Raw genomic sequence first — 26,440 nt, forward strand, 5'->3', positions numbered from 1 at the left:
AACTACTATAGACTTTCCCCAAGAGATATACTTCCTTCAATTCGAGATGGACATCATTCTGGGTACATTGTTATCGAAGAAAGTGAATTCTTTGCGAGATATAATTATCAAGATACGGTGAAAGGATAATATAGTACTTACTTACCACTTGAATTAATTTTCCTTTGAAAGCTTGCTATGACAGAAAGATGCTGACTGCTTCCCATCGAGATGGACATAATTCGATATAAAGATATTTCGAGGTAAGGTACTTAGTTGCCAAGCGTGGGGACACGACCCGCTTCTACATTAGGCAGTAAGCCGAGCTAGGATGCGACTGCGACTACAACTCACTCTTCCTAAGGTACTTTAAGGTACCCAAGCCAAGCTATTAAAAGGCAACCCTCCGGCCATTTTTGTTCCTTTTGGCTTCCTTACGTCAATTTCACAAACATCATGTCTATTACAGACAATTACTATGTAATCGTGGAACCATACTTGGGACACGGAAACAAGACAGGAGACAAACAATACTTGGCACATATCTTGGAACTCTGGAGTCCCGACATCGACCCCGACAATGATATCGGCTGGGCCCTACACTGGGCTATCTTCCAAGCAGACGATGCCGCTGTCCAGATGATGATAGATGCTGGTGTGGACCCCAATACGCGAGACAAACAGGATCCCGGCTTCACACCACTCTTAGCCGCTTCGCAGCATGGCAGACTCGAGATGGCTCGTCTATTCTGGGAACGAGTCGGCCCTGGCGGACGCTTCATTCCCAAAAAGAGAGGCCAACCTGGACCCGATTGTCTACAAATCGCTGCCAGGAACAACCACGCAGATCTGACTGCTTACTTTCTCGGCGCCTGGGACGGTTGGAATGACCAAGAGATGCGTAGGGCGCTGCTTGATGCGGCATCAGCCTGGTGTGATGAGACAGTGCCACTTCTTCTGGCTCATCCCGGCGTCACATACGGCCCCGAGGTTATTCAAGATGCTCTGGCCAGGGCGGTCAGCAAGAGGATGATTCTCCCCGAACACGAAACCAAACCACCGCCAACCACTGCAGATGCTACACGTCAGCGTCAGCTGGTCGGTCGCCTTATCGACGCAGGCGGAGATCCAAACGGTGAGGACTCCCGTTCCCATCAGCCTCTTATCCACGCCACAGTACATTCACATGAGTGTATCGGCGGCCTCAGCGGTCTCCTGGAGAAGGGAGCGAACCCCAATCGAGCAGACGCTCGCGGAAGGACCGCTCTTCACTACGTGTTCAGCCCACTCAGTCGTCAGCTCCCCGACACTACTGCTCTTCAGTTTCTTCTTCAGCACGGCGCGCTTCCTGATCTCGCAGACGAAGCTGGAGAGACACCGCTCCACGCCGCCGCAAAGACGGGAACTTTTCCGCAGCTGCAACTCTGTCTTTCGCACTGCCGCGCGCCCAAGTCGGAGAGCATACAACTACGGAACTCTCACGGTGAATCGTTATTGCACTACGCCGCGTCAGGGGGCCAGAAAACCGCGGTGGAATTCTTGTTGAACTCCGGCCTGGATGCCAACCTGGCCAGCAGCAACGGATGGACGCCTCTCCTGTGCGCCCTATCTCCGACAGCGGGGAAGACCACGCATGATATGTGCACTACGGCCGACTTTCTGCTCCAGAATCGCGCCAGCGCTGGTGTCGTGACGGACGAGGGATGGACCGCTCTCCACGCCTTGGCATCTTGGCCAGCAGCGCAAGATCCAGATCTCAGGGCAGAGGTGGCGAGCCTCGCAAGAAGACTCATCGAGAGCGGCTCCCCCGTTGATATCAAATCGAGGGTCATTCGGAGCCCTTATACCACTTCAAACACTCTGCACGATGTCTGGGGTTTCCGCATGCGAGACTTTGTTCAGAGGGCTATTCCATCGGCACAGGATTTGGGCCAAGCGGACAGCACTACGCCGCTCGCATGGGCCAGGAGATGCAAGTCGACGGATGTTATAGACGTCTTGTCGGCACATTTAGCCTCGACTGGCGGTGACAGTGCTTGATTTGAACTGCTTGGGAGGTATCCGCCTGCCTGGGAGTCTCCTGGAAAGAAATCAAGGCTGATGTATTCGAGATACTGCTCTCAGACTGAACTCCAAAAATTATGAGATATGATACAATCAATTTTCCCTTGCCTGCCATGCTGTTGTTTGTAAAGGAAGAAGGAAATGCTTTCCTTTCATCGACAGGCCGCTTACCTCGCTAGGTAGAATGAATAAGTACTATAGTGAATTAGAAGGGTTAAACAAGTCCCGAGTCTCTTGAAGCTTTTCATCCTCCACTCGCCATGTATTTCAAGCCAGCACCCATGGTTCTCGGCCCTCACGCAAAGGGGTCTCGAGGGGTGAAGTCGTATTGAGTTCCATCAATCAAGAAGTTGACGGTCTGCGTGATGACACCCCACGCCGGGTGAGCCATTCCGCCGCGCAAGAGCATTCCCGCGTTGTTGGGATCAAGATCTTGATTCCCCCCATTGTTGACCGTGGCACCACCCTAGCATCATGTTAGCTTTTCACCATCAAAAACCGGCATTCGGGAACAGAATACTCACCGTCAGGATCAAGTTCAACCCCCGCGTGGCGAGATACCCATCGTCAAACAACATCCTGCTCCAACGCTGAAACCTCTCGAAGAAAGTCTGATCGGCCGGCAACTGGTCGCTCGGCAGGTCCGTCTCGGCCCCGACGTACCAGAGCTCCTCGTCGGGACACCCGAACCCGTCCCGCGTCGACGCCGTGTTCTCCACGCGCCACGCCTGCCCGGGCTGCGCGTCCGTGTCGTACCCGTGGAACACCTGCACCGACTGGATCCCGACGCGCGTGCGCCCGTCGACGTGCGCGATCCAGTTGGTCCTCTCGTTGACGTGGAAGTGGAACACGACGAAGCGCTCCTCGTTGCCCTCCGAGTTATCGCGGAACCGGTTCAGCTCGGAGCCCGTCGGGACGCCGGGCGTGTCGCCGATCCAGTAGGCCAGCTCGAGCATCGGCCCGCCCTGGGCGTTGACGTGCTGCCAGCGCGCGTAGTGCAGGCTGAGCTCGTTGTTCAGGATGCCCTCGAGGATCGTGGACATATCCGGCCGGCCGGCGCCGATGTTTTGGAGCCAGGTTATATGGCGGGACGCAAGCGTCGAGATCTGTGAACGTTAGCATGAAATCGAGGAGAGAAATCAGACATGAGCTTCACTCACGTTCTTGGAATTCCTGGACAGATCCCTCTCCTCGCGCTTGGCCACCGTAAGGAGCTGACAGAACGTGGTCTCCGTCCTCGCCGCCCGCCTCAACCCGGGCCCGGCATCAATGGGGTTCATAAAGACATATCGCATGAGAGCGTTCGGGTCCATTCCCTCGTGATTCGCGTAGTACGTCCTGATGTTACCAGACTGCAGCTCCGTATCGTACGCCCCGGCAAAGATCTCATCGTACACCAGACTCAGGGGCTCCAGCATCGACTGGGACGCCGTGAGCAGCAGAGCGCCGAACAAGACCATCCTCGTGAACCGGTCCTCCTCGCAGTCCGTGGCCCTGCCGCGCAGAGACCGGTACTCGGCGGCCTCGCGCTTGAGGTCGCGCTTGGTGAACGTGTTGCCGAACATGTTGCCCTCGGACGGGTTCAGGATGGTCGCCGGGCACGTCGGGTTCTCCATGTACCCCTCGAGCAGAAGCTGGAACTCCTTGTTTTGCTTCCCTCCAAAGGGGTCGTCGTCGCCGCGCGGGACGATGGGCTTGGGGGGCTCGCAGCAGTACGCCCTCGCGCCGCCAAAGCAGCCGTTCTCGGCGTTCATGCCGCCCACCTCGGTCGCCAGCTTGATCTGGCCGGCCGGGCAGCTGTCCTCGCAGATGAAGTCCTGGCTGAACCGCGGCGGGCTGCCCTTCTTCACCCAGTCGCACTTTGAAAAGTCCGACGGCTTGGGCTCCTGGCAGCAGTAGTGCTTCGTGCCCGAAATGCACGGCTGCTCGCCTCCCGCGGCGAGCCGGGACGAGAAGATCTTGTTCGGGTAGTCGGACGGGCAGTCCTGGTTGCACGTCGGCGCCTCGCCCACCCACTTGCACATCCCGTAGGACGCCGTGGCCGCCACGTTGGTGCAGCACGCGGCCTGGTGGGAGAAGTTGCAGCCGACGCGTAGCGAGCCGACCTTGACCTCGCCGTCCTCGCACCCGGGCTTGCAGACGCCGCTGTTCCTGTGGCCGCGCCACTCGCAGGTGGGCATCGGCTGGTCGGCCGGGCAGCACAGCTTGTCGACGCCGCCGTCGAGGCAGTTCTCGCCGTTGAGCATGATCTCCTTGTGGCCGTCGCGCTGCACCGTCTTGAAGCCGGCCGGGCAGTCCTGGTAGCAGCCCGACCACCGGCACAGCTCCGCGACCTTGGGCGGCTCGGTGGAGGGCAGCGCCGGCACGAACTTGGGCGGGTCCATGGCCTTGCGGCCGACGGCGGACGTCAGGGCCTTGATGTTGGTTCCGTCCTTGTCATCCTGGCTCATGGCCCAGACCATGACGCCCGGGATGCACTGCCCGCGGATGATGTTGGACTTGAGCCTCCACGTCGCCAGGTCGTCGAACGTGGTCCACTGGTCGCCCCACGTCACGGACTTGACGGCGGCCTCGCGGTGCAGCGTGGGCGTGAGGCTGTTCTTGCTTACGATGTCGGCGATCTCGGGGTGCAGCAGCACGCCAGTCGTGCCGGAACATTCGCCCGCGTTGCCTCCGGAGCTGACGACGCATCCGGGGGTGTTGCACCCGGCGTTCTGGAGCGTGAAGCTTCGGCTGTAGAAGGACATGCCGAAGGTGACCTTCTCCGGCTTGATGTCGTTCCGCCACAGCAGGTCGAGCGCGTCTTGGATCTCAGTCATGTTGGTGTGTGAGTTGGCGTAAGGGCCGGTCCACTTGTTGTCAATATCCCAGGATCCGTGGATGTCGTAGCTCATGATGTTGAACCAGTCGACATGCTTCTCGAGGTTCTTGATATCAAAGTGCTGTAGGTACCAGAAACTCGACGGCAGAGTCAGGGATACAGACTTCTTTTGATCACCGCTGTGCATCCTGTCGGCCAGAGACTTCATGAAAGTGACAAAGTTCTTGAAGTCTGCTCCCTTTCCAAAGCGATCATCGGCAACTGGATACTCCCTGTTACACACCCCAAGGTCAGCATTATATCCTGTAGTGCTGTGGCTTGGCAACTTACCAGTCAATGTCAATGCCGTCAAATCCATACTTGTTCATCAGCTTGATGAGAGAGTCAATGAACTTCTTGGTGCCGTCCGTCGAGCCAGCCATGTCACTGAAAGTGGACTGCGTTGGGCCGGGGTCATTGAAAGCCCACCCGCCGACGGCGATCCAAATCTTGATATCCGGTTGGATCAGTTTGATGGCGCTTATTCTTTGCATGAAATCCGCCGTCTGCGAGTCGCCAGCCTTGATCTCAAAGGTACTAGGGTCGATCGTAGCGAAAGAGAAGATGATGTCGGTGTAATATCCGAATGGGATTTCCTCTGGCAGCATACCGTAGCAAGGACGGTTGGTCGTAGACCAGGCCTCGTAGTAGCCGATCACACGGGTAATGGGGGTATCGTTGACGGCGCATGATGGCCGCTAGATTCAGCATGATTGACAATGATCAGCCCGTTGTTCGAAGACAGATCTCATTCAATGTCTATGGGTTGAAGAGGGGAGAACCAACCTTGACAGTCTCGTCACCACAGAAGTCTTTTGTAGTACCGCAGAAGCCAAACTTGCTGCAGCAGACGTTGAGAGGGCATGTTTCGGCCTTGCTCCATTTCGGGTCATCCCAGCCTGGGTTGCAGTCTGCCTTGAAGTCGCATGTACTGACACAATCCGTACTAGACAACGCCAATTACATCAGTCACTGCGTTCACAAAGCGTCTGCAAGCTTTCTACCAGCAACAAAAAAACAGAAATAGGAAGCTCCCACTTACCCGCAATAATCAGGGCCCGTACCACAGACTCCGTACTTGGAACAACATCCAATGGGGCACAGCTGCGTGGCGCTACATTCAGGGGCTTGCTGAAGAGACAGCTGCAAGAACGAGACAAAAGAAAAGAGAATGAGCAGAAATTTGGCCATAATGAAGGAGCCAAGCTAGAAGCAATGACAGAAGTGTCAGTATAGAATAACCTACTAGACCAAAGTATGGCGGGCTGAGTTGCGCATCGATCAGACTTTAGATATCTATCGAACCAAGCTCTTTGATGCTATAGTCGACCCATCGCCTCGTTGCATGTCAAATCTCATAGGCAAAACTCGGGGTTGAGAGCCAAGAGCCGTTAAACCGCAGGCCCGAGGCCATCTGACATCTAGTCCCTGGCCCCTGACCCCCGCGTCTTGCTGCCTCTGCCTCTTGGGGGCAGAAACGCAGGTTCAAATTGCCTCAATGGAAGATCATGTACGCATGGGGAGAGGGCTCCGAGAGTCCCTTGCTGTCGACTCCGCCGACATGTCTCTCTCGGATACCCAAATCGGCCCTAGGGCTGACAACGTTGCAGTCTACAAGGTGATTTGGTTCCGAAGGACCATCAACCCGGTCTCGCGTTCACCATTCGATCAGGAATAAGACCGATAATTGCGGAGACGGGAATGGTAATTAGAAATATGCATAAGCACAATGCAACGGGTCCCCGATCACCGATCCCTGTCCGCATCCACTTCCGATGCGGCCCTGGCCGTCCCACGGGACGATCCTGCAAGCGATTCCTTGCATTTTCGCTGAATCGCCAAGCAGGCACCATCGTCTCTCTATCACGAGTGCTCAATTTTCAACATTCACCTGCCGCTTTCAGGCACAAGATTGCCTCTTGTCTTACCATGCAGACTTCAGGAGTCTAATTTGCCAAGGGCGGTTCGCCAAGGGACTGATGGTCCAGCCTTCTCGGCACTTACAACCTCTCGGACTCTGGATAGAAGCCTGACCCGGCCGGCGACACGAGAGATGACAAAATTAGGCATCGCAAAATTATACTACATGAGTGGGGAAAGGGAGCAGTTGAAATCACTTGCAGTCATATCGTCAGCGGTATGGTTGGAAACTCGCGGTCTGAACTGAAGACTTGACGTTGGTCTTCTCGTATCCAGACCAGAGCCGTTCGGCCTTCTCGTCCTTTCATCATCCACTCCAGTCTCTACCCACAGTCACTCGTTACAACACCAGCGAGACGTCATGTCTTTTTCAAGCTCACGTCGCCTCGCGAGCGCCCTCTTCGCCCTATGCCTGAGCTCTTCTGCTGTTGAGTCCAGAGGTGTCCCCCAGTCCCTCGCGCAAAGACAGACTGCCACTGGCTTCCAGCTCGCCGCTCAAGGCACCCTCTCTGGCTTTGGTCTCACTTCCGCCTGCGAGTCGGTCCTCTACCAGACGATCAACTGCGATGTCTACGTCCGCAACCTCGGCGAGAAGGTGTATCATGGCACGCCGGGAGACAAGGCCTTCACGGACACGGTCTGCTCTGCCACTTGTTCGACTGCCTTGTCCACGGCTCGTCGGCGCATCGCGGGCTCTTGCGCTTCCACGCCCGAGCTGTTCCAGGGATATCCGGTGCTGTCTCTCATCGACTCCGTCACCTCTGGATGGAACGAGACTTGCTTGAAGGATACCGACGGCGCATACTGCAATGGTGAGCTATAGGGCAAAGCAGCCTCTGAGAACTTCTAATACGCTACCAGAACTTTAATTAACACAATATGCCGCAGCTAAGATCGAGGCCTTTGATGATGTCGAGGACCTTGCTGATATGCCCAAGGATCAGCTGTGCTCCTTCTGTTACGGAGAGAAGCTCCGGCTCATGCAGCGGTCGCCCTATTCCGCCTACGATAGCTTGCACGCCGAGAGGCTGCTTTACATCAACGAAAGTAAGTGCTCAAGCCCAACTTACGATTCAAATTCTCTACCAGCATCTGACCAAGGCTCTCTTCCAGACTGTGGAGGGGCTACTACACCTACAGACCCCCAACCACCCGTCATAAGCCCCAATGGTACTGTGCCAGATAGCTGCGTGACGGGAGTCAAATACACTGTTCAAAACGGCGACACTTGCAACAGCATTGCAAAGGCGAAGTCCATCGTAAGTGCAGCATGGCGAGACGGAATGGTGATGATGAGCGGCAGCATGATGCTAACGAGCCTTTCGACTTCAGTCTGCAGCAAGTCTCTATTACATCAACCCAAGCCTCCTAGACTGCGACGCTCCTCAGAATGGTTTGGAGCTCTGTCTGCCCCTGACTTGCGAAACCACGTATGAGGTCAAGGAGAAAGACGACTGCGTTGCCATTGGGGTGGATCAGGCGACCACATGGCAGAACATCATCAAGTGGAATGGCGGCCTGAACGACCGGTGCTCCAACGTCTGGTCCTCCAAGACCTCGCCTCCGTACTGGGGCAACGTAATCTGTGTCAGCGCGCCCGGCGGACTTCCAGACGGTGGGCCTGGTTCCGGTAACGGAACTGACACGGGCAACGGAGGCATCGGGGGTCCCGGTGGTTCCGGCGACGGCTACGCTGACACTAGGGTTGATCCCCCTACTACTGGCACAGTCGCTCAGGGTACCACGGATCTTTGTGGCCAATATGTCCAGGCCCAGGAGGGTGCGACTTGCTCGACAATCATTGCCGGCAACGCTGTGACTATCAACCTGTTTCTGAAGGCTAACCCCTCCTTGCGTAATGCCGAAAGCTGCTCGCAGTACTTGCGTGTTGGACTTTGGTACTGTCTTCACCCAGTCAGAGACTTTGACCAGACTCTCTGAACTGGATCACATGAGTCGGATTAGGGCAGATACTGTCTGGCCTTTGGTGTTGTTATACTTTCTACTACCTGGCAGGAAAGAGGTGGTCATCCCGCATGACACTGTTTCTGTTTATATTTCACGACACTCATTAGCTTCATATTCGTATATCTGTGTAATCAAGATGTTTTGGCCATGAATCTTGAAGAGTCTGCTTTCTGTGATCTTGAATTTGGTATGAGATATCTAGAGATCTTGATTCGAGCCCACTTGGTGTGTGTGAAATGTACCCTATTCGGCAAACTTATCGCTCGTTTCTGGCCCGTGTCAGTTGATACATTGAGAGTCTCTTAGTTACGTCTGATTTTCCTTCACTCTAGAAACTCCAGTACTCATCAGGTTCGATGGGTTCCTCGGTTACGTGCATGAATCCCTGCCTCTTGGCAGGGGAAGCCTAATGCAACCGTAAGCACCCCTCGCATGGCCACCAAAATAGTCTATCTTGGCAATGCAACGTATTGAACAAAATATCTTTTCAGCCTGAACTCGCCTAGGGACGACCCTCGGCTGCCCTGAGTCGCCACCAATATATGCATGTAGGCGAGAATCCTATAGATCAACTGTCTAGAAGTTGTGGCTCCTAATGCAACTCTTACTGGCTAGATACAGAAATCTCACGCCGTTGCGGAGATGAAGTCAGCATTGTGCCTTGGCCGGAGAGGAGTCGGAAATTGCAGTCTTGGTCGGATTCGTTTAGTTCTATACGGTACGAGCCTCACAGGATTGACCGCAATCATGTCACGTTCGCTGAATCGAGCCTTGTATGGGTGTCTGGGAACTTTTGGTTGAAAACGACAAACCGAATCAGTTTACTATCATGATGTTGAATATTTATATGTCGTACCATCGTCTATCTTACATCCATTGAGCTTCCCCTTGTCATCAGCGAAACTATCAAGTAGACTTGGCTGAACAAAGACGTACCAGACAGCAAGCTTCCTGTTTCAAGATGAAGTTCATGCTCCAGTCAAGTCTTGTTGCGCAGCTGCTTTGCCTCGGCGCTGTCGCTCAGTGGGCCGAGCCACCACCCTCGACCGCGGATCCGGGCACCATCACGGACTGCACCTGGTGGTTTGTCGCCGGCGCATCTGATACCTGCGAGCGAGTGACTGCCACGTACGGCATCACTCAGGCTCAGCTTGTTGCATACGTAAGTTACCCCCTACAATCTAGCATCATGTATCAAGATAGAATTATGTCGATCAAGCCAAGTTGAACTTTCTGGATATCAATGCTACTCGACTATTGCTAACACTCATCCTCACCAGAACCCCATCTTGTCTGCCTCCTGTACCTTCATCACAGGCAACTCGTACTGCATCGAGCAAAACTGGGGAGCGGCGCCCGCGCCCCCTTCCACTACCGCCCCCGGTGTTCCCACGACGTTGACAACCACCACCAGAGCTTCTACCACCACAACGACTCCTGGGAATGGCGTGACCACTCCTACACCGATCCAGCCTGGCATGGTGTCCAACTGCAACAAGTTCTACTTTGTCGCGTCCGGAGTCACCTGCAGCAAGGTCCTCAGCGACGCGAACATCAGTCTCGCCGACTTTGCCAAGTGGAACCCCAACGTCGGCGCCGAATGTACGGGCATGTGGGCTGAAGTCAATGTCTGCGTCGGCGTCATCGGCGGAACCACGTCCACGACGCCGCCGACAACCACCAGCAAACCCGTGACTACCACCACCACGACCCCGGGCAACGGCATCCAGACGCCACAGCCGACGCAGCCGGGCATGGTGACCAACTGCAACAAGTTCCACTGGATTGCCCAGGGCGTCACCTGCAGCCAGGTCCTCAGCTACAACGGCATCAGCCTCGCCGACTTCGCCAAGTGGAACACGGGCGTGGGCGCTGACTGCAGCGGCATGTGGGCCGAGGTGAACGTGTGCGTCGGCGTCATCGGGGGCGCCGTGACGCCGCCGACCACCACGACGAAGCCTCCGGTCACCACCACGGCCCCCGGCAACGGCGTGACTACGCCCCAGCCCACGCAGCCGGGAATGGTGACCAACTGCAAGAAGTTCCACTATGTGTCCGAGGGCAACACGTGCGACCAGATCATCAGCTACAACGGCATCACCCTCGCCAACTTTGTCAAGTGGAACACGGGCGTGGGTGCGACCTGTCAAAGCATGTGGGCCAAGACCTACGTCTGTGTTGGTGTTTAAGCAGCGAACTGCTTTACACAGGCCTTCCGGGTCGTAACTTCTCTTCTCTGTATATACTTTCTCGGCGGATTAGAAACGGCATTCCTCACAGGGGTATCAAGATGAGGGGAACCTATGTAATACATCTTCCTATTTAATAAAGCATCACATGATTCTGTGAAGATAAGATTGATTGATTTGACTATCTTGGAGTCAACAAGGTCTCGATCTGCTCCGTGTCGTTAATGAGATTTGACGGGACGTTCTTTGTCAAGCCGGGAAAAATCATCTTACAGGCTCCATCATTGCGTGAGATGTGATGCTCGCCGAATTCCTCTGGTAAACTCCCTGGGATACAACGCACTCAACAGTGCGATCAAGACTGGGTTATGTACTGAAGTAGTTGATCTCTACCGGATGAAGAGGATTACCTCAAAGAAATATTTACATGAATAAGCGATGCTTCTCTATCGAAGAGGAGTAAGACGAAACGACCATCTCAAATGGTGCCAAAAACAGCAAGACTATCGTAAGCCTTTCCGGTACCATCAAACATGACGTTGCTCTCGCAAGAGGAACCCAGGACGGCGTTGGAAATCCATGCAGCCTCCCAGTAATTAAGACCGGTGGCAGAGGGAATCTTCTTCAGGGTGTCCGCGACCATCGTGATGTACTCCGTCTGGCCTGCCGTGCTCAGCGGAATGCTAAGCTGGTCCGAGGGGAACGTGTAATCGGGCGACGTGCACTTGGTCGGCCAGTTCGTCTCGACGACCTGAACCTCCTTGCTGTACTGCGTCGCGAGGCCACTGAGAGCTGTCTCGAGGGCAGAGAATGTCGCCTTCGAGCTCCAGAAGGGGTAGAAGGATACCGCAATGACGTCCCAGTCGGCGGTAGTGAACTTGCCAGTCTTGACGAGCATGTCGTAGTACCAGTCCTGCAGGTCGGCGTCGTACCCGTGGGCAAGGTGCGTGACAATCTTCGTAGTCGAGCCCAGGGCAGAGGCGCGGATGGCGGCCGAGCCAGCGTGCAGCAGGCGGGCGAGGTTCTCGGGCTGATCGTACTTTCCCGTGGGCCAGAGGATACCTCCGTCAATCTCGTTGCCGATGGTGATCATCTCGGGGTAGAGCCCGGCGGCGGCGAACGCCGCGCACACCTCGGCGGTGTAGTTGGTGACCTGGGCCTCGAGGGCGTCAATGGCCGTGGGCCAGCCGGTCGGGATGTCCTGGAGACCCGGGTTTGTGAAGCTGTCGCTGTAGTGCAGGTTGAGGCCGAACATGAGCCCCGATGCGTTGGCCCTCTTGGCAAGCTCCAGGTTGTATGAGATGCCATAGTCGCCTTCGACGGTCCAGACGCGCTGGCGGACCATGTTCACGCCGGCGTCAACGAGAATCTCCTCCAGTGGCTTCGCGACGCCTTGGGCGTTCTTGTAGGCGACGCCCTTGTCACGCTCCTCCACGATGGTGGACGACCAGTCGATTCCATGGTACTTGAGGTTCGCCGCGGCTGTGGGACAAATGTTGGTTAGGGGGCGAATTCGTGAATGCCGGGGGGGTTCGACAAGGAAACCTACCAGCTGAGCCAGCAGCCAATGCCGTGAGGAAGAGAGCTTTCATCATGGTTGCGATTTGGTAACGACCGACAAGTTACGGACGCATCGAAGATTGGCGGCCGAGCCGATCGTTTTGTTCTCGAGCCAGCGACTATTCCACAGCGGCATGCCGTCCCCTTTCGACCCTGCTCCGACATATCATTGCTTGGTTCATTTCAGCAGCGCCTCGGCACGGCTAGCCTAGTTGCGGATCAATGATTTTGACAGGGAACAGCAGCGTTGTTGGCGGTAGCTGTCAATGTGTCATCTGATGGTCCAGCCCGATGAAAGGGGCTGGACTGGGGGCAACCCGAAGGGATCCCGGACGCGAGCGCACATCGGCACGGCAGATGCGGCGCCTGTCAAATTTCAGGGACGGTTCATTTATTGGGTTGACGCAATTCGTACGATTGGAGCCAGTGTTGGTGGGGTCTGTTTAACGTTAATGGGCTTAGAACTTTCCTAGACGCACAGCCGTTTGTTTGAAGTAAGCCAGGGCCGCCGCTTATCTTTGAGATGTTGTGGATATCAAACTTCGGGTGAACGATTAGCAACAACCATGGGACGGATGATTGATGCATAAAGCATATTTAAATAATTGAAGACATATGTTCCGAGACCGACTTTCCCTTACTGAAGTTTGTCGATATACTCCTGAGTTGGTTGGAATAGTGAACAGTCCAAGTGCTTGTGTTCCCAGCGTCTATTTGAAACAACGCTCTCCTCAGTTCCCTGCAGGCCTCATTTCCATCTTCAGCCATCAATGTGACAGAAGAGTGTTTTGCAACCGAGCAAATACTGAAGTCGCGTAGTCAGGTTAAACAGTTGACGCTCGCCATAAAATGCACTGGCATCACCAGAAGCTTAAGGTACACTTATCACGGCAACGCAGGAGCCTTCTTCACAAACGCGCACATCCACGTGAATCTGCTGCCCACAATGTGGATGTGGTCGTCGTCATCGGCTTTGCTTAAACTCAGAACAGCAGCTATGGCCCCTTGGGCAGCGAAAGCACGTACACTTGATTTCGTCGATTGCGAGTCTCTTTTAGTCCACTTGCGACCATATTTTATGCTAAGACTTTGAAAGCTCTTAGAGGGGCTGACGCATAGTCTCTCGATAGTGTGATTGACCGTCATACATGTGTTTGACGACTAAGCCATAATGACCAACTAAGTACACATGATGCACATCATCTCATTAGGTGGTGCTCTTGCTTTCGTCCTCCGGCGCATTCAACGCAGCCACACCACTCTTTATCTCGTCCAGTGGGATATCGAATTCTCTTGCCAAACTCTCCTTCCACTCCTCAACTGAGATCATCTGCCCACCATCCTTGGCATACCGAGCTCGTAAAACGTTGGCATCACCATCAACTGGTTCCACGCCCAATGGTACAGGAACAGTCTTCGCTGCCGGGCCAACACAAACATCCTCCCCCTGTCGTGGTCTCCGAAGCCACTGATGCTTTTCACTGCAAACCGTAATCACGTCGGATTCAGGGTCACGTAATCGCGCCAGGCATTCTCTGCAAAAGTCCTTATCCAAGCAGTAGACGCATTGGTAAAACTCCGATTCAAAATCACCTCTCTTCTCGCACTTCTTGCCCTCCGAAGTGTAACCATCGCAGAACCACTGCGTCTCAACTTCAACTGTAGGTGTGTGCTGCTTCAGCAGGTCCGAGATGCGCGACTGGAGTATGCGATGTGCAACATCAGTTGGAGAGCCAGCATTGTCCGGAATAGTTGGCTTGTCTTCATGGCTTGTGTCAACTCTGGAGGCGAGGTTCGATTGACTTGCGAGGACAAGGGAGTCGATGTGTGCTTTGGCGGCCTGGATGCGCTCTAGTTGTGACGCACTATCTGGCACTTGAGTTCTCACGAGCTGGGTAGTTCCCTTCGCCAGTACCGTAAGAACTTCAAGAACCTTTTCTTTGTCTGTAACTTCATCCTTGATATCCTCGGCTGTAAAGTTCAGACCGCCCGTCACAAGATCTGGCTGGCCCCGCAAGGAATGGGCGATGAACACGCCCTTGAAGTCTTCTTGTCGATAGCTCTTCAACACTTGCTGGAGGAGGAAGAAGCCATAGTTATCATTATCGGGCATCTCGTCAGAAAGTATCTGAAGAGCCTGTACTACCCGAGGCCTGAGCACTGATCTGGCCTTATCCTTCTCTCCACGTAACGCATGAAGTGCGGCTAGAAGTGCCGTTAAAGAGTCGTCGAAATTATTTGCTTCCTCTTGGACGAGTTTGGCCAATGCTTCGAGGTTTTCTCCATCTTTCCCCTTTCCTTGGTTCGAGAAGTAATGGTTCGCAAGAGCCGAGGTGGCGTTTGACCGCGCAACGTAGGCGTTGCGGCCACCCACGTTGGCGAGTTGGTCTCGGCTCTCAGTCCAAAGACGTAGGGCTTCGCTCACGGGCTCTTTTTCATCCAGTGTGATTCCGAACTTATACGCGGCGAGGCCAAGGTCGAAGAGGAGCACTCCTCGGGCTTCCTCTTCCTCGTATTGCGCATCTAAATTAGAAGACTCGGTGTGGCGTTCTTCTTGCGCGGTGGACTTCTGCGTGGCGGCGTACATCATATGGACCATCTTCTCCAGAAGCTCTGGATCGTTTTTGGTGGTTCTGAACATGCTTGAGGCGAGAACGTCGTGCTCCAAGTCCCTCGCTATCTTCTTCAGGATTTCAGTCATCCTCCTTTCGCCGCCTTCTCCAGCGATCATGATCTTCAGCAATTGTGCAGCCTCGGTGACATCTGAGGACATGAGTTTTGCCTTCAGAAGTCCCAGTTGTCCGGCGATTGCCTGTTCAGTGTCGTCGCTTTGAGACGCCACCAAGTAGTGCTCTGCCGCAGTGGCCATCTTCTGCGTCTCATAGTTGTACCTGCCAAGCAACAAATGCAACCCGACGATCTCCTTTGAATCTGGCTTTGGCGTAGTCTTCTCCGATTCGGCTTCCTTCAGAGCGAGCTCCACTTGTTCGATGGCCTGCTCCAACTGCTCTCGATTATAGTACGTCATGCCTAGGCCGTGGTAACACCGCCAGCTTGGGTTTTCAAGTTGAGCGGCTTTCTGATAAAGCGACAGAGCTTGATCAGGATTGTTCCCCACCCAAGAGGATGCCTCGGCGAGTCTTTCATACCAAAGTGAATCAAGATCTGCGTCTGACAGTCCGAGGATGTCTTGGCACCATTTGCTGGCAACGTCCCAGTCTATCTCGTCGCTAGAGCCAGCGGATGAGGACGGAGTTGATGAGCCCTCTTGATTCGCGTCATCTCCATCAGGGGTTGGGGCATCTGGAAGCTTCTCAACCTTGTCCTTGTCCTGTTCAGTACTATTGTCAGCACCCTATGATCAAAGGCTTCATGCGACGTTTCTTAGGAAAGCTTACCGCGGCCATGAACTCCTTCAGCCACCGGCAAGCGCTTGATACATTCCAGCTCCTTTCTCTTAGGAACCCTCGCACCACCATATGAACGAACTCTTTAAGATATCCTCTTGTGGGATATCGTGCACGCTCCATCTTGGCACGCCATGGCTTATCGAGCTTCCGAACGACAGTTGGATCGGTTAGCCACTTCTGAACGTCTGTCATCTCGTCTGCCCACCAATAGACCTCTTCGAGAGATGCCCTATGCCGTTTGAAGACCGCGTCGTCTTTGAAAAGGTTATACAGATTACTTCCAATCTCTGCCCTTTCGTTTGTTGTCAATTCTCCCTTGCCCTCGTCTTCGAGTTGTCGAAGTTGGCCCAGGTGGTAGGGAAGCCAACAGACGAGGTACTCTCCAATGGTTTTCGTCTCCTCTTGGGGATTGCCTTTCAGGTAGTTGAATGCCCGAGTCACAATCGTTTGATTGGCTTCAAACTCGTCCACTGAAATAATACGCTGGCTGCTGTTGTGCAGAGCGTTTGAGTTGTTGAAATCAAATTTGAACTTGTCCCGGATCGCCATATCTGCAAGATCCCAGAGAAAGTGCCCGCAAAGCTCTTGGTCGACGTTGTTGATGGTGATGGTCATGCTGATCGTAGGGCGATCTTTGGAGTTGGCCGAGCGGTTTGAAAGTTCTCTCTGCTTCTGCAAGTACTCCACAACACCGTCTTGAGGAAAAACACTGCCATCTTCGATCATCAATACAGCTGAGTACTTGTTTCTAATGACGTACTCGAGAGATGTAAGAGATTCTATGCCTGAAAACAGCCTCTTTATTGCACTTGATGTCAGTCTCTGCACAGACAAGAGCATACCATAGGGTGCTTACCATGGCGGACTCAAGTTGCTCCAGGGTAAGATAATAATGGCTATACAAGGCCCATTTGAGCATTTCGTTCAGCTCAATAATTTCATCAGCTGTCAATGACCGCTGGAGATCGTTGATCGCCGCCTCGAAACTGCTCATTGACTGATCAAGCATGCGGTCCAACTCTTCAACAGTAGCCATACGTGTACTCAAAAGACGTATGACGCCGTCTAGCTGAGGCTGGAATGTTGAGTATCTTCCGTTCACATTCTGTGGAAGCTTCTCAAGAATCTTGTCTCTAGCCTTTTGTTGCTGCGAATTGGTTCCGGCGTTTGGAAGCACACCCTGCTTATTCAAAGACTCAATGATGACGAGCCGCATATCCTGTTCGTTCTCCTTCTCCATTTGAATTCTCAACGCATCGTCGAAATTTGGTTGGTACGCAGTCTTCAGCTTGGCGTCTGTGCCGCTCACCAAAATGCGCACTCGCCGAGTCGGCTTCTCTTTCGACCGAGAACCGAAGACAAACTCAAGGAGCATCTTCAACTGATCTTGATGAAGATTCTCGATTCCATCGAACACCAGATAGTATGTAGCTCCTGATCCAGGTGCTCCAATTTTGAGATCTGACCACAGCTTCTCCAAGTTCTCGATGCTCGATGAGCGACGGAATGCGGCAGGCCCAGCGTCACACGCCTTGTTCAAGGCCTTTCGTACAGTGGCATCGACGCGAGCAATTTGAAAAGCCATGTATTTCAGCGCTGTCTGTACGGGATTTTTGTCATTTTCCGACTTCTTCGTGCTGACTGGGAAGAAGTAGTGGGCAACATAGGTGCGCCCCTTTTGCTCTTCGAGGCGCTTGGTGATGAGAGCAGTGACAGATGTCTTTCCGGATGATTCAGGACCGGACACAACCAATACATCTTTATCGTTTGATGCTGTCCATGAGGTGTACGCTTCATGAGTCCAGATCCACGAACCTGTGCCGTTGAAACATTTGTCCGAGATGGTGGTAACTGTCTGCGTGGTGTTGGTGTCGAGCCGAACAGTTGACGGCACGCCAAGATTGTCGCGAATCTTGGTCAGTGTCTTCGTGCGGTCAGCGTCATCTGTCAGAGACTGGACGCCCTTGTGGGTCTCTTGCGCAGCCCTTTGCGTTTCTACAACCACCGCAAGCGTGACAGTTCCTTCAACATCGCGCTGTCCCTGCAAAGCCCCTTTGAATGCTGCCATGGCACCGGCCAAGTCTGTGTCGCTGTCGAAAATGGACTTGACTCGTTGGAAGACTCGGTCACGTCTACGGCCCTGGCGATGCTTGACAACATGAGCGCAAACCTCGACAAAGCGTATGAGAACCAGATTGATCTGGTTGATCAGCAAGCGATCGACGCTGTCCATGGACTGATAGATCTGGAACTGAGACAGCGCCGACGACACTTCGCTAAAGACTTGATCGACGGCATCGTTGTAGCCTTTGATAGCCTGAGGGATGTCGAACACGAATGAGAGCGCACTGGCTGTGATATTGCTTGCCACGGCCGGGATCGGGATCTGGTTGCATCAGCGGTCAAGTCGAGCAAAAATGAAACTCACTCAGACTCACAAATGAAGAGGCCTGTGAAGCAGCTCCCACGAGCATTTTGAGGTACTTGAGAGAACTAAGGCCGACATTCTTAGCTGTCTCCCAGCTATCTTCCGGACTCGGGCTTGTATTGACTTTGCCGCTGTTCTCAATCTGCCTCTGCACGTCTTCAAAGCTCTTCAACTCGCCCTTATTCAGCGACTCGCCGCATATTTCCCGGAAATGCTCGGCTGCGGCTGCCCAGATCTCATCCATGGACTTGTCTCCATTGGCGAGTTTCTTACTTGGCGAATCTGATGCTTCCTGCTCCCTCATCGTGGCGCGATTCTTTGAAGACAGTACTTGAGAGGGGGTAATGAAGCAGCGACGGACGAAGGATTATGCTCCGCCAGATAGCTCTATTCTGGCGGTGTCTCCAGAAGTACTGGTGCTGACACGATTGCTGATGCTGGCGTGATTACGTCCAAGACGAGTCAAGAAGACAAAATATCCGTGCCAATTCTGATGGCTATAGTACTTCAGTACTTATGTAAACAATATTGCGGTCGGGCAGATATGAGCGCGTGGGCGGAGAACTCAGCAACAATTCTCGCTAGCAATCCTGCAGCCTGATCCGACATTACATGCAGCACCAAATGCCTCGTCTTCGCAGCAAATGGTGGGGTGATTACCATACATGGGTTTTCAGTCGAGTACGAGCTACCACATCAAATTGCGGCTGAACTGACATGGGTACAAAGCTACCGAATAGCCGCTGGATGCGTCGAATCATTTTCTTCTGCACTAACGGATGTTTGATTACTGTGTCACATGAGTTGTTGAAAAAGGGTCCAGAGCTACTCAATGGGTGTGATCTGATGTCAGCTTACTTGCCCACTGCGTTCTAGCTTGGTCACTCGATTAAGAAATTGAAGCCGCTCTTATGTAATTGTCGACACATTCGAGACTGAAATTCAAGGCTGAAGACAACATCTCATACCAACGATACTGCTGTTGAGCTTCTGTCGCTTTCAACCTCTTTGTTCCTCTTCTTCAAGATGCAGAAATAGAAGATAGTCACCGTGCCCAATGTCAACAAAACCGCGGCGAGTACGTAAATCCAAAAAAGACTTGACAGTGTTCCACCTTTTCCTTCTTTGGGAAGGTCGAAGAAGTCCATAGAGAAAAATGCCTGACAGGGGTCAAACCGACATTCATGTTCATTTGGGTAATCGAATCACGCACCGTTGCGAAAGAAGCAGGTAGGAAGATCATCCCTAACACCGCGATTGATTTCATGATACTGCCGTCCCTTCGGGTCATTTTGGCAACATCTAGGTTGACTCGCGATATCTCTTGGTTCGTCTTGGCATCGCTACGACCAATCTGGCTGATTTCCTACTCGGAACAGATTAGCAAACGGTACGTCGCGGTGACGAATTATAGACTGTGATCAACTTACAAGCTGAGTCGCCAAGCTGAACCCGTCCATTATGTGTGAGCATTCTCTGATGTACTCATCATACTCGTCAACTAACTCTTGCAGCCTGTCTCTGATTCGCTCTCCTGTGAGAAAGAACTGTAGTCTTTGCTCTTCTCTGTATGTGCTGTTGAAAGGTCCACGAGGTGCAAACTCGACGCGATTGAGATCTTCGACGTGAGAAATCATCTTCAGTAGCTGCCTTCTCCAATTGCTCAAGCCAACTCTAAGACGACTTATTTGCTGCCAGAGCTTGGCGGTTGGAAGACTTTCTTCGTCTGGAAAAGTACAAGGTGGAACAAGACCCTTATCCTCATTGAGGGTGGTTGAGCCAGACGAAGTTGACATGCCCTGCTGAAGGTGATGGGCACCAAATGGACTGGACATGGCTTTCTCATCATCGTCGAGAGTTTCCATCTCACTGCGGGGTATCGCTGAAGGTTTCACAGTGGGCTTCTTGAAGGCAATGCGATCGATTCGTCGTCCTAGTTGCTCCAGCTTTTCTCGGACGAGCTCGATTTGTCTGTCTCGTTCGACATCTGCAAATATGGTCGGTAACATCATCGGATGAAACACCGGGGTATCTGAATTCTTCAGTCGACTAGTGATAATATCGGCCAAGGTCAGACGATCGTCGTACATGTCCGGCTTCTTGAGATCACATCCGAACAAGACAGCATTTGTGGTCAGAGTACTGGGGATAAAAGTCACAGATAAAGCCATGTCTCCTGACCAGGATGCTGTCGTCCTGCAGAGGTACACTATCTTTGATCAGCCACCCAAGACCAGCTATCTCATCAATTAAGTGGGCACGTACCCAGTGACTTTTGTTTGGAATCATTTAAGTTCCATTCAAAGCTCATTGGTGAAAACATGCAGCTCGTGTTACGGTTTATGGTCCTCACAATGCCGCTGTGTACGAGGAAGCGTCGCTGAATTCTTGAAAAGATTTGGTACGACCAGGGTAGTGTTGAAAGAGCGGACGGATCATGTTTCCAAGGGAATTCCGCCCGACCCGCTATTACTAGATTGAGCCTGCTGGACTCGAGACATTGTCGCTCCGACCGATCCTGTTGAATATCGATATTAGTCCTGCTTGGCTATAACAAGGCAGTGCGAATGTGATTGCGAAGTCTTACCGTCTCTAACCATTGTTTCCAGTCGGCACATGTCTTTATCGTCCATGACTCTGCATAGTCAAGAGCCTTCTCAATGTCAGAACGTGAACAATTTACATGTACTCATCAAAAGCCGGCTCATGAGGAATTCATCCCACATTATTTTGTCGTTTGATTAAGAACAGTCGACTTTCTGTCGGTTCAAAGTCAAGCACCTCTAGATCTTCCTCAAATATCGCCGGATCTCGGCATAGCCAGGACATGGCGGCTGGTTCGTTCAATGTTAGGTCGGAACTGACGAAGCTCCCGATTTTGGATCAAGTCTAAGTGAGCTTTCGGGTGTTCCATGAGAAACAGAACGATGTTTGAGATCACGGGAGACATCAAGTAGAAGGTGCATGTGAGGTGGGCCGCAGAGATCGAATTTAATCTCCACCCTTGAAGTGAGCAGCAAAACTGCTTCAACTGCATCTAAGGCCAAGTCCGAGAACTTCGGGCAGAGCTAAGCTCACCGTCAGCATCATCTTCTTCCAATATGTCGGCAAATTTCGAAAGGTTTACCCCGCTCGAGGGGCGCCTTGCCTTGAGTATTAGCGGATGCTCTGGTTGGTGTGGAACGGGGTGCGTCGGCAGGCTCCTCTCATCTCCCGAGCAGTGCGGACCGTCCTGGTTTCGACTTGGGTAAATGGCTGCCAACGACATGCAGCTTTTGCTGGGTACTCAATCAGCCAAGCAGAATGCCCAACGTGGTAGATTGGAACATCATGACTACATTCGGGGCTGTGCGTGGGTCCGCATATGCAACGACTGCATGCATGCAACTTGGGCATCGCTGGGCACATCCTGCCTGGAGGTTCGCCCTGAACAGTGGCATGTTTTCGCCCTCTTTCTCATTTGCAGCAAGTCCCTTCGGTAAGGCCTCAGCCTCATGAAGTTCGCACATGTGCTTATTTAAGAGTAAGAATATCACACCTATTGTGAGTTCATGTAAGGAGTTATGCTACGCCCTTAGAGGCCCTACTTCGGTCGGATCAAGACGCCTCATCCAAGGCATTTCGAAGGCAGCATGTACACTCAAAGTCTGCCTATTCAGTATGGTAATCATAAACTGTTAAGTAAAGCTTTGGCGAACATTGTTGGCGATGGCAATTTTACAATTCACGGGGTTGGTATTCCCAACTTCGCGAGGGGTCTACTCACTGACAAACAGACAGTTCATTGATCAACAATGGTACTTCCAAACGTCGAGGTTATTGAGTGCCGTGAGTTTAACACCGAAAATGCTCTATGACTTGAGACCTTATCATTGACAGTAATCACACAGGCCGAAATTGCCGTGGTGAAAATCAAGATGAAAGGTCATTCGAGTAGGCAAAGATAAGGGCGAACATGGACTACAACACATTCTCACTGTGCTTTAGACCATCCTGAATCGAACATGTGTTTTCTGATCATTGGGTCCATGTGATTATTTGGAATCTGGATATGCCTCGCAGTGTCAACGATTGTTTTTCACAAGTCTTCGTATCTAACTGTCAAAGCATAAGGCTTTTGGCAATTTATGAAGCTCGCAACACCCGCAACGCTCATCTTTTACGGAAGCCGCATGATTCTGTTCATGGGTAATAACTACCTCTGTAGAGCAGCAAGATTGAATGACTTCTTGTTGATGGGAGTGATTGCAACTAAATCTTCCGGGTGTAAAAGACTATGCTCGAACGAAACCTCCGAAACTTCGTATTGAGAGTATCAGACTGCTAGAGAAATACCAAAAACAATGCTTCTCAAGAAGCTCCTTGATACACGTATCCAATTACATCATATACGATCGCGCCAGCAATCACTTAAGGTGGGATAAGGTAAGTAAGGCGATCGTGCCAAATACGACTCCCTGAGCCTGCCCAAAGAACTGAAAGGCCCCCGTTCACGTTGTGGATGAATGTATCGAAACAGAACTACTGAGCCAGAATAGACTAGCTTTTAACAGTTCCTTTTAATCTCTTCAGCTGTAAGATGGTATGGCGTGGTAACGCTATAGAAGTTATTGCGCATCTACTCAATATCAGAATTTATACTTGAGATGTCAGATCTTGAACAGGAACATACTTCGACGGTATAATAGTCGTCAAACTTTCGGTCAAGGAAATTTTCCAACTTTGCCGGATTTACAAAGCGTCCCGGGATTTTTGCCGTGAAGCGAGCGCCTGACCAGGATTGGTAGGCTGCCGCCGTAGATCTCTTTGACGACGAGGATGATTGTGTTCTTGGATTCGCCATGATTTCAAAAGCGATTCCGTTGTCGTTAATTGCAGAGAATGAGGATTACTTCGGCGAAAGCCCGATGAGAGGGGGGAAATTGCCGGGAATACGCAGTATTTATGCGGCTGCAGGATGTTTTCTGCAGCCCGATGTAGCGTTTTGGGGCGAACCACTCACTGTGCGAACCAGGCAACCCGACGCGTACCAAGGCAACCAGGCAGGCCACACCGAGAGTCTAAGCCACCCCAAATTTGCATATTTGCATTTTGTTGCATTTTGTAGGTTATCACTTGCCGCTCGATGATATGGGAGGCAACCACGCAACGCTTGGCACATATTATATCCCTGCAATGTCTCGGTAAGGTATCATTGGGACTTACGACAAGAATGCGCCTTGCCGCTTGCTGGACCGTTAAAAGTGGCCAGTTCCCGACAAGTTCGGAGGTTGAGGCGTCATGTTATCAGCAAAATCTACAACCTACTATCCAGCGGCCAACCTCCCACTCGGCAACCTCCTCATACTTCACCCTATTCGTCATCTGCTGCAGGCAAACACGGATATAACAAGACACTGAGTCACATTTTCGCAACACATGCTGCAACCAGCAATCGCATGTGACTGGATAGCAATCCTGTAGACACCATCACGTTATCCTGGTTTCCTTCAACTATTAACGGGCTTCGTCGCCACTCTTAGTTTGTAGAGATGCCTCAGTCCCAATCCGACTCTTTTGTTGAGGAAGTGAGTCTGATGCCGAATTCTTGAGCGACGTTTCACAGACAAAGAAACTAAGAAGAAAATACATGTAGGTGACGGAGTTTCTCGAAGACCATATTCCGACACGAAACCTCCAGATATATCCCAACGGGGACAAGATTGGACGCCGTGGTTCCACCTCAAAGCAATTAGACAATGTCTCGAACACGACAAGAACGTCGAACCGAATCGACAATTACAGCTACGGGATGAATCTAGCCAGGAACCAAGGAACGGTACTACCCCATCTGCAGCCAAATTCGCCAGCTGTGCCGATTTTTACGGGTGGAGCATTTGAATCGCCAAGCGGAAACGAAGCGGAGGCACAGACGGAATCTGATATTGAATTGGAAGAAGAAGAAGCCATGTGCGAAGAAATACACAAAGCTATGCGATTCACGAAGCCTAAGCCTACATCTTCGAACCAATGGCTTCCATTTGGAGACTTGCATTCGTTCAGCCAACGTTCTCGAGTCAATGCTGTTCTTCGCCAGCACTTCTCTGGACGCGAGTTGAGTAGTCTCGCTGACTACGTCTGTGGCGTGGACAGGACAGAATGTAAGGGAGGAGAGACAAGTCAACGTATTTTTGTGATTTTGGTCTTAATGTGCAAGGTAAAGAGACTGCCGGCGTTCATGAAGGATGGTTTACGTGACCGTGATCTGCCTTTCGAGTGGCTCAATCCCGCGTCACTGGAAAACTTGATCAGTCCAAAATCTCAGTTTGGGGATAATCCCCTTCCTTGTTTCAAAAAAGGAGGTACAAGGCTGTCGAGGGAGTTCTATGAGAAGCAGTGGAAAATTCTTGCCCCCATCATTGACCTCGATGAGAAGAGAGAGGTGACTACTTTTCACTTAGCTGAGGAAGTAGTCATGCCCTGGACCTCCATTGGGGAGGAGAGAAGGGAAGGGACATTCTCTATGGTCCAAAAAGTTGAGATACACCGGGACCATCATTCGTTTGTGAGTGCCCCATTCCATTTACTACAGTTGTTGTTCTGCTCGTGCCTGTATTTACCTGACTAACATGCCCAATTCCATGCGCAGCACGACCACAAGGCATTTGCTCTCAAAACCCTGCTCGCGGCAGAACCTGACCAGGCCGAAAACGAGTTTGAGAAGGAACTCAAAGCCTTTACCAAGATGGTGCCAGGAAACCATATCCTCGATCTTTGCGCGACTTTCAAGATTGGGAGCAAGTATTCCTTTTTGTTCCCTTGGGCGGAAGGGGGCAATTTACGGCACTTTTGGAATACTTGCCCGACGCAGTTACAACAAGGTAAGATTTCACCTGCAGCACTCCTTCGCTGGGTAGCAAAGCAATGCTATGCGCTGGCGGAGGCCCTGCAAAGCATTCATGAGGTTCGCGTCAAAGCACTCAGAAAGGCAAAACGGATTTCTGAAGATCAGGAAACCGACAGCGACATATATGGAATCCATGGTGACATAAAGCCCGAGAACATATTGCTCTTCAATCAGCTGGGCGACCCCCTGGATATCGGTGTCCTAAAAATCGCAGACTTCGGTCTCACAGAGTTTCACAGGCTGACATCACGAACTCGGCCTCTCACCCAAGGTCCCAATGATCGACGTCCTGCCCCCACATATGATGCACCGGAGCTTGTACAGCTTGGGGAGGTATACTCCAGGAAGGCAGATGTGTGGGCTTTAGGATGTGTCTTCTCCGAGTTTCTTACTTGGGTGGTTCATGGGACCCTCGCCGTGACTGAGTACAACAGTGCTCGCGCCAAAGAAAGAGATTGGGATGGCGAGCAAAAGAAGGCTAAATGGATGGAAGACAAATTCTTTTTGGCGAAATATTATCGAAGTACGGTCAAAACGTCGTTAAAGAAATCAGTGAAAAGTGTGAGTATCACTTTTTTCATCGCTTCTTCAGGTGACCCAAGATTTTGACTGACTTCCTGCTTCCTGTTTTACATGAGTGCTGATTATATTCATCGCAGTGGCTGGCTCAACTCTATCATGAGTCGAAGACCGAAAAAGCGAATTTTGTGACAGACTTTGTGGACCTTCTCAGATACAAGGTTCTTGAATGCGACAGGAAAAAGAGAATAAGCTGTGAAGACTTAGTCGAGGAGTTGGCGAAACTTGCGTCTAGAGCTAGCGAGGACGATACAGATGAGGGATACTGGGGCCCACCTTTACCATCCTTCCGCCAGGTTGCTAGTGGTTCTACCCGAAGGGTGGCCTTTTCTAACCAATCTTCGGATTCTTCGGGCAGTTGGATACATGTACCGGCATGAGGCCCGGCTAGCAGTCTTGAGTAACGAAGCAAGAACGAACTTGTATTAGACATCAAGTGGATGTTCAGATGAAGAAGAGCGGTATGAGAATTGATTCATATTTGACCTCTGGCCCGTTACCTACATATTTTAGTGCACCTTTCCCCACATACATTCAAGTACCAACTGGTCCTGTCGCAACCATTTGCCAACATTGACAAGTTGGAGAGTACCGAGC

General features: G+C 52.1%; 7 protein-coding genes across 7 annotated transcripts; 4 read left to right on the forward strand and 3 right to left on the reverse strand.

Annotated features, from left to right (window-relative positions):
* Positions 1-350: 350 nt before the first annotated feature.
* HER10_EVM0006187 (uncharacterized protein) lies at positions 351-2,985 on the forward strand (the record flags this gene model as incomplete). The annotated part of the gene is made up of 2 exons (XM_035475779.1): positions 351-1,254; positions 2,902-2,985. The coding sequence occupies exons 1-2, from the start codon at positions 436-438 to the stop codon at positions 2,983-2,985; spliced, it is 903 nt and encodes a 300-aa protein (XP_035335001.1). The 5' UTR covers positions 351-435.
* Positions 2,986-3,182: 197 nt separating this feature from the next.
* Positions 3,183-6,094, reverse strand: HER10_EVM0004133 (glycosylhydrolase family 18-9; the record flags this gene model as incomplete). Its single annotated transcript, XM_035473785.1, has 4 exons — positions 3,183-5,136; positions 5,195-5,601; positions 5,690-5,849; positions 5,946-6,094. 4 exons carry the CDS (start codon positions 6,092-6,094, stop codon positions 3,183-3,185), a joined length of 2,670 nt encoding a protein of 889 aa, XP_035334853.1.
* A 1,090-nt stretch (positions 6,095-7,184) lies between these two features.
* HER10_EVM0001963 (uncharacterized protein) lies at positions 7,185-8,764 on the forward strand (the record flags this gene model as incomplete). Its single annotated transcript, XM_035471695.1, has 4 exons — positions 7,185-7,635; positions 7,712-7,870; positions 7,937-8,082; positions 8,156-8,764. The coding sequence occupies 4 exons, from the start codon at positions 7,185-7,187 to the stop codon at positions 8,762-8,764; spliced, it is 1,365 nt and encodes a 454-aa protein (XP_035334688.1).
* A 988-nt stretch (positions 8,765-9,752) lies between these two features.
* On the forward strand, positions 9,753-10,980 carry HER10_EVM0004132 (LysM domain-containing protein; the record flags this gene model as incomplete). The annotated part of the gene is made up of 2 exons (XM_035473784.1): positions 9,753-9,953; positions 10,072-10,980. The coding sequence occupies 2 exons, from the start codon at positions 9,753-9,755 to the stop codon at positions 10,978-10,980; spliced, it is 1,110 nt and encodes a 369-aa protein (XP_035334852.1).
* A 478-nt stretch (positions 10,981-11,458) lies between these two features.
* HER10_EVM0012270 (arabinogalactan endo-1,4-beta-galactosidase) lies at positions 11,459-12,575 on the reverse strand (the record flags this gene model as incomplete). Its single annotated transcript, XM_035481668.1, has 2 exons — positions 11,459-12,462; positions 12,530-12,575. 2 exons carry the CDS (start codon positions 12,573-12,575, stop codon positions 11,459-11,461), a joined length of 1,050 nt encoding a protein of 349 aa, XP_035335440.1.
* A 1,172-nt stretch (positions 12,576-13,747) lies between these two features.
* On the reverse strand, positions 13,748-18,929 carry HER10_EVM0007164 (uncharacterized protein; the record flags this gene model as incomplete). The annotated part of the gene is made up of 4 exons (XM_035476729.1): positions 18,389-18,929; positions 16,807-18,336; positions 15,939-16,748; positions 13,748-15,871 (listed from the first exon to the last, which is right to left on the reverse strand). Exons 1-4 carry the CDS (start codon positions 18,680-18,682, stop codon positions 13,748-13,750), a joined length of 4,758 nt encoding a protein of 1,585 aa, XP_035335070.1. The 5' UTR covers positions 18,683-18,929.
* A 4,738-nt stretch (positions 18,930-23,667) lies between these two features.
* Positions 23,668-26,223, forward strand: HER10_EVM0008652 (uncharacterized protein; the record flags this gene model as incomplete). Its single annotated transcript, XM_035478166.1, has 4 exons — positions 23,668-23,945; positions 24,014-24,922; positions 25,007-25,825; positions 25,924-26,223. The coding sequence occupies exons 1-4, from the start codon at positions 23,910-23,912 to the stop codon at positions 26,221-26,223; spliced, it is 2,064 nt and encodes a 687-aa protein (XP_035335179.1). The 5' UTR covers positions 23,668-23,909.
* Positions 26,224-26,440: the final 217 nt, after the last annotated feature.

This window comes from Colletotrichum scovillei (assembly GCF_011075155.1).
Source record: "Colletotrichum scovillei strain TJNH1 chromosome Unknown Contig00004, whole genome shotgun sequence".
Lineage (NCBI taxonomy): Eukaryota > Fungi > Ascomycota > Sordariomycetes > Glomerellales > Glomerellaceae > Colletotrichum > Colletotrichum scovillei.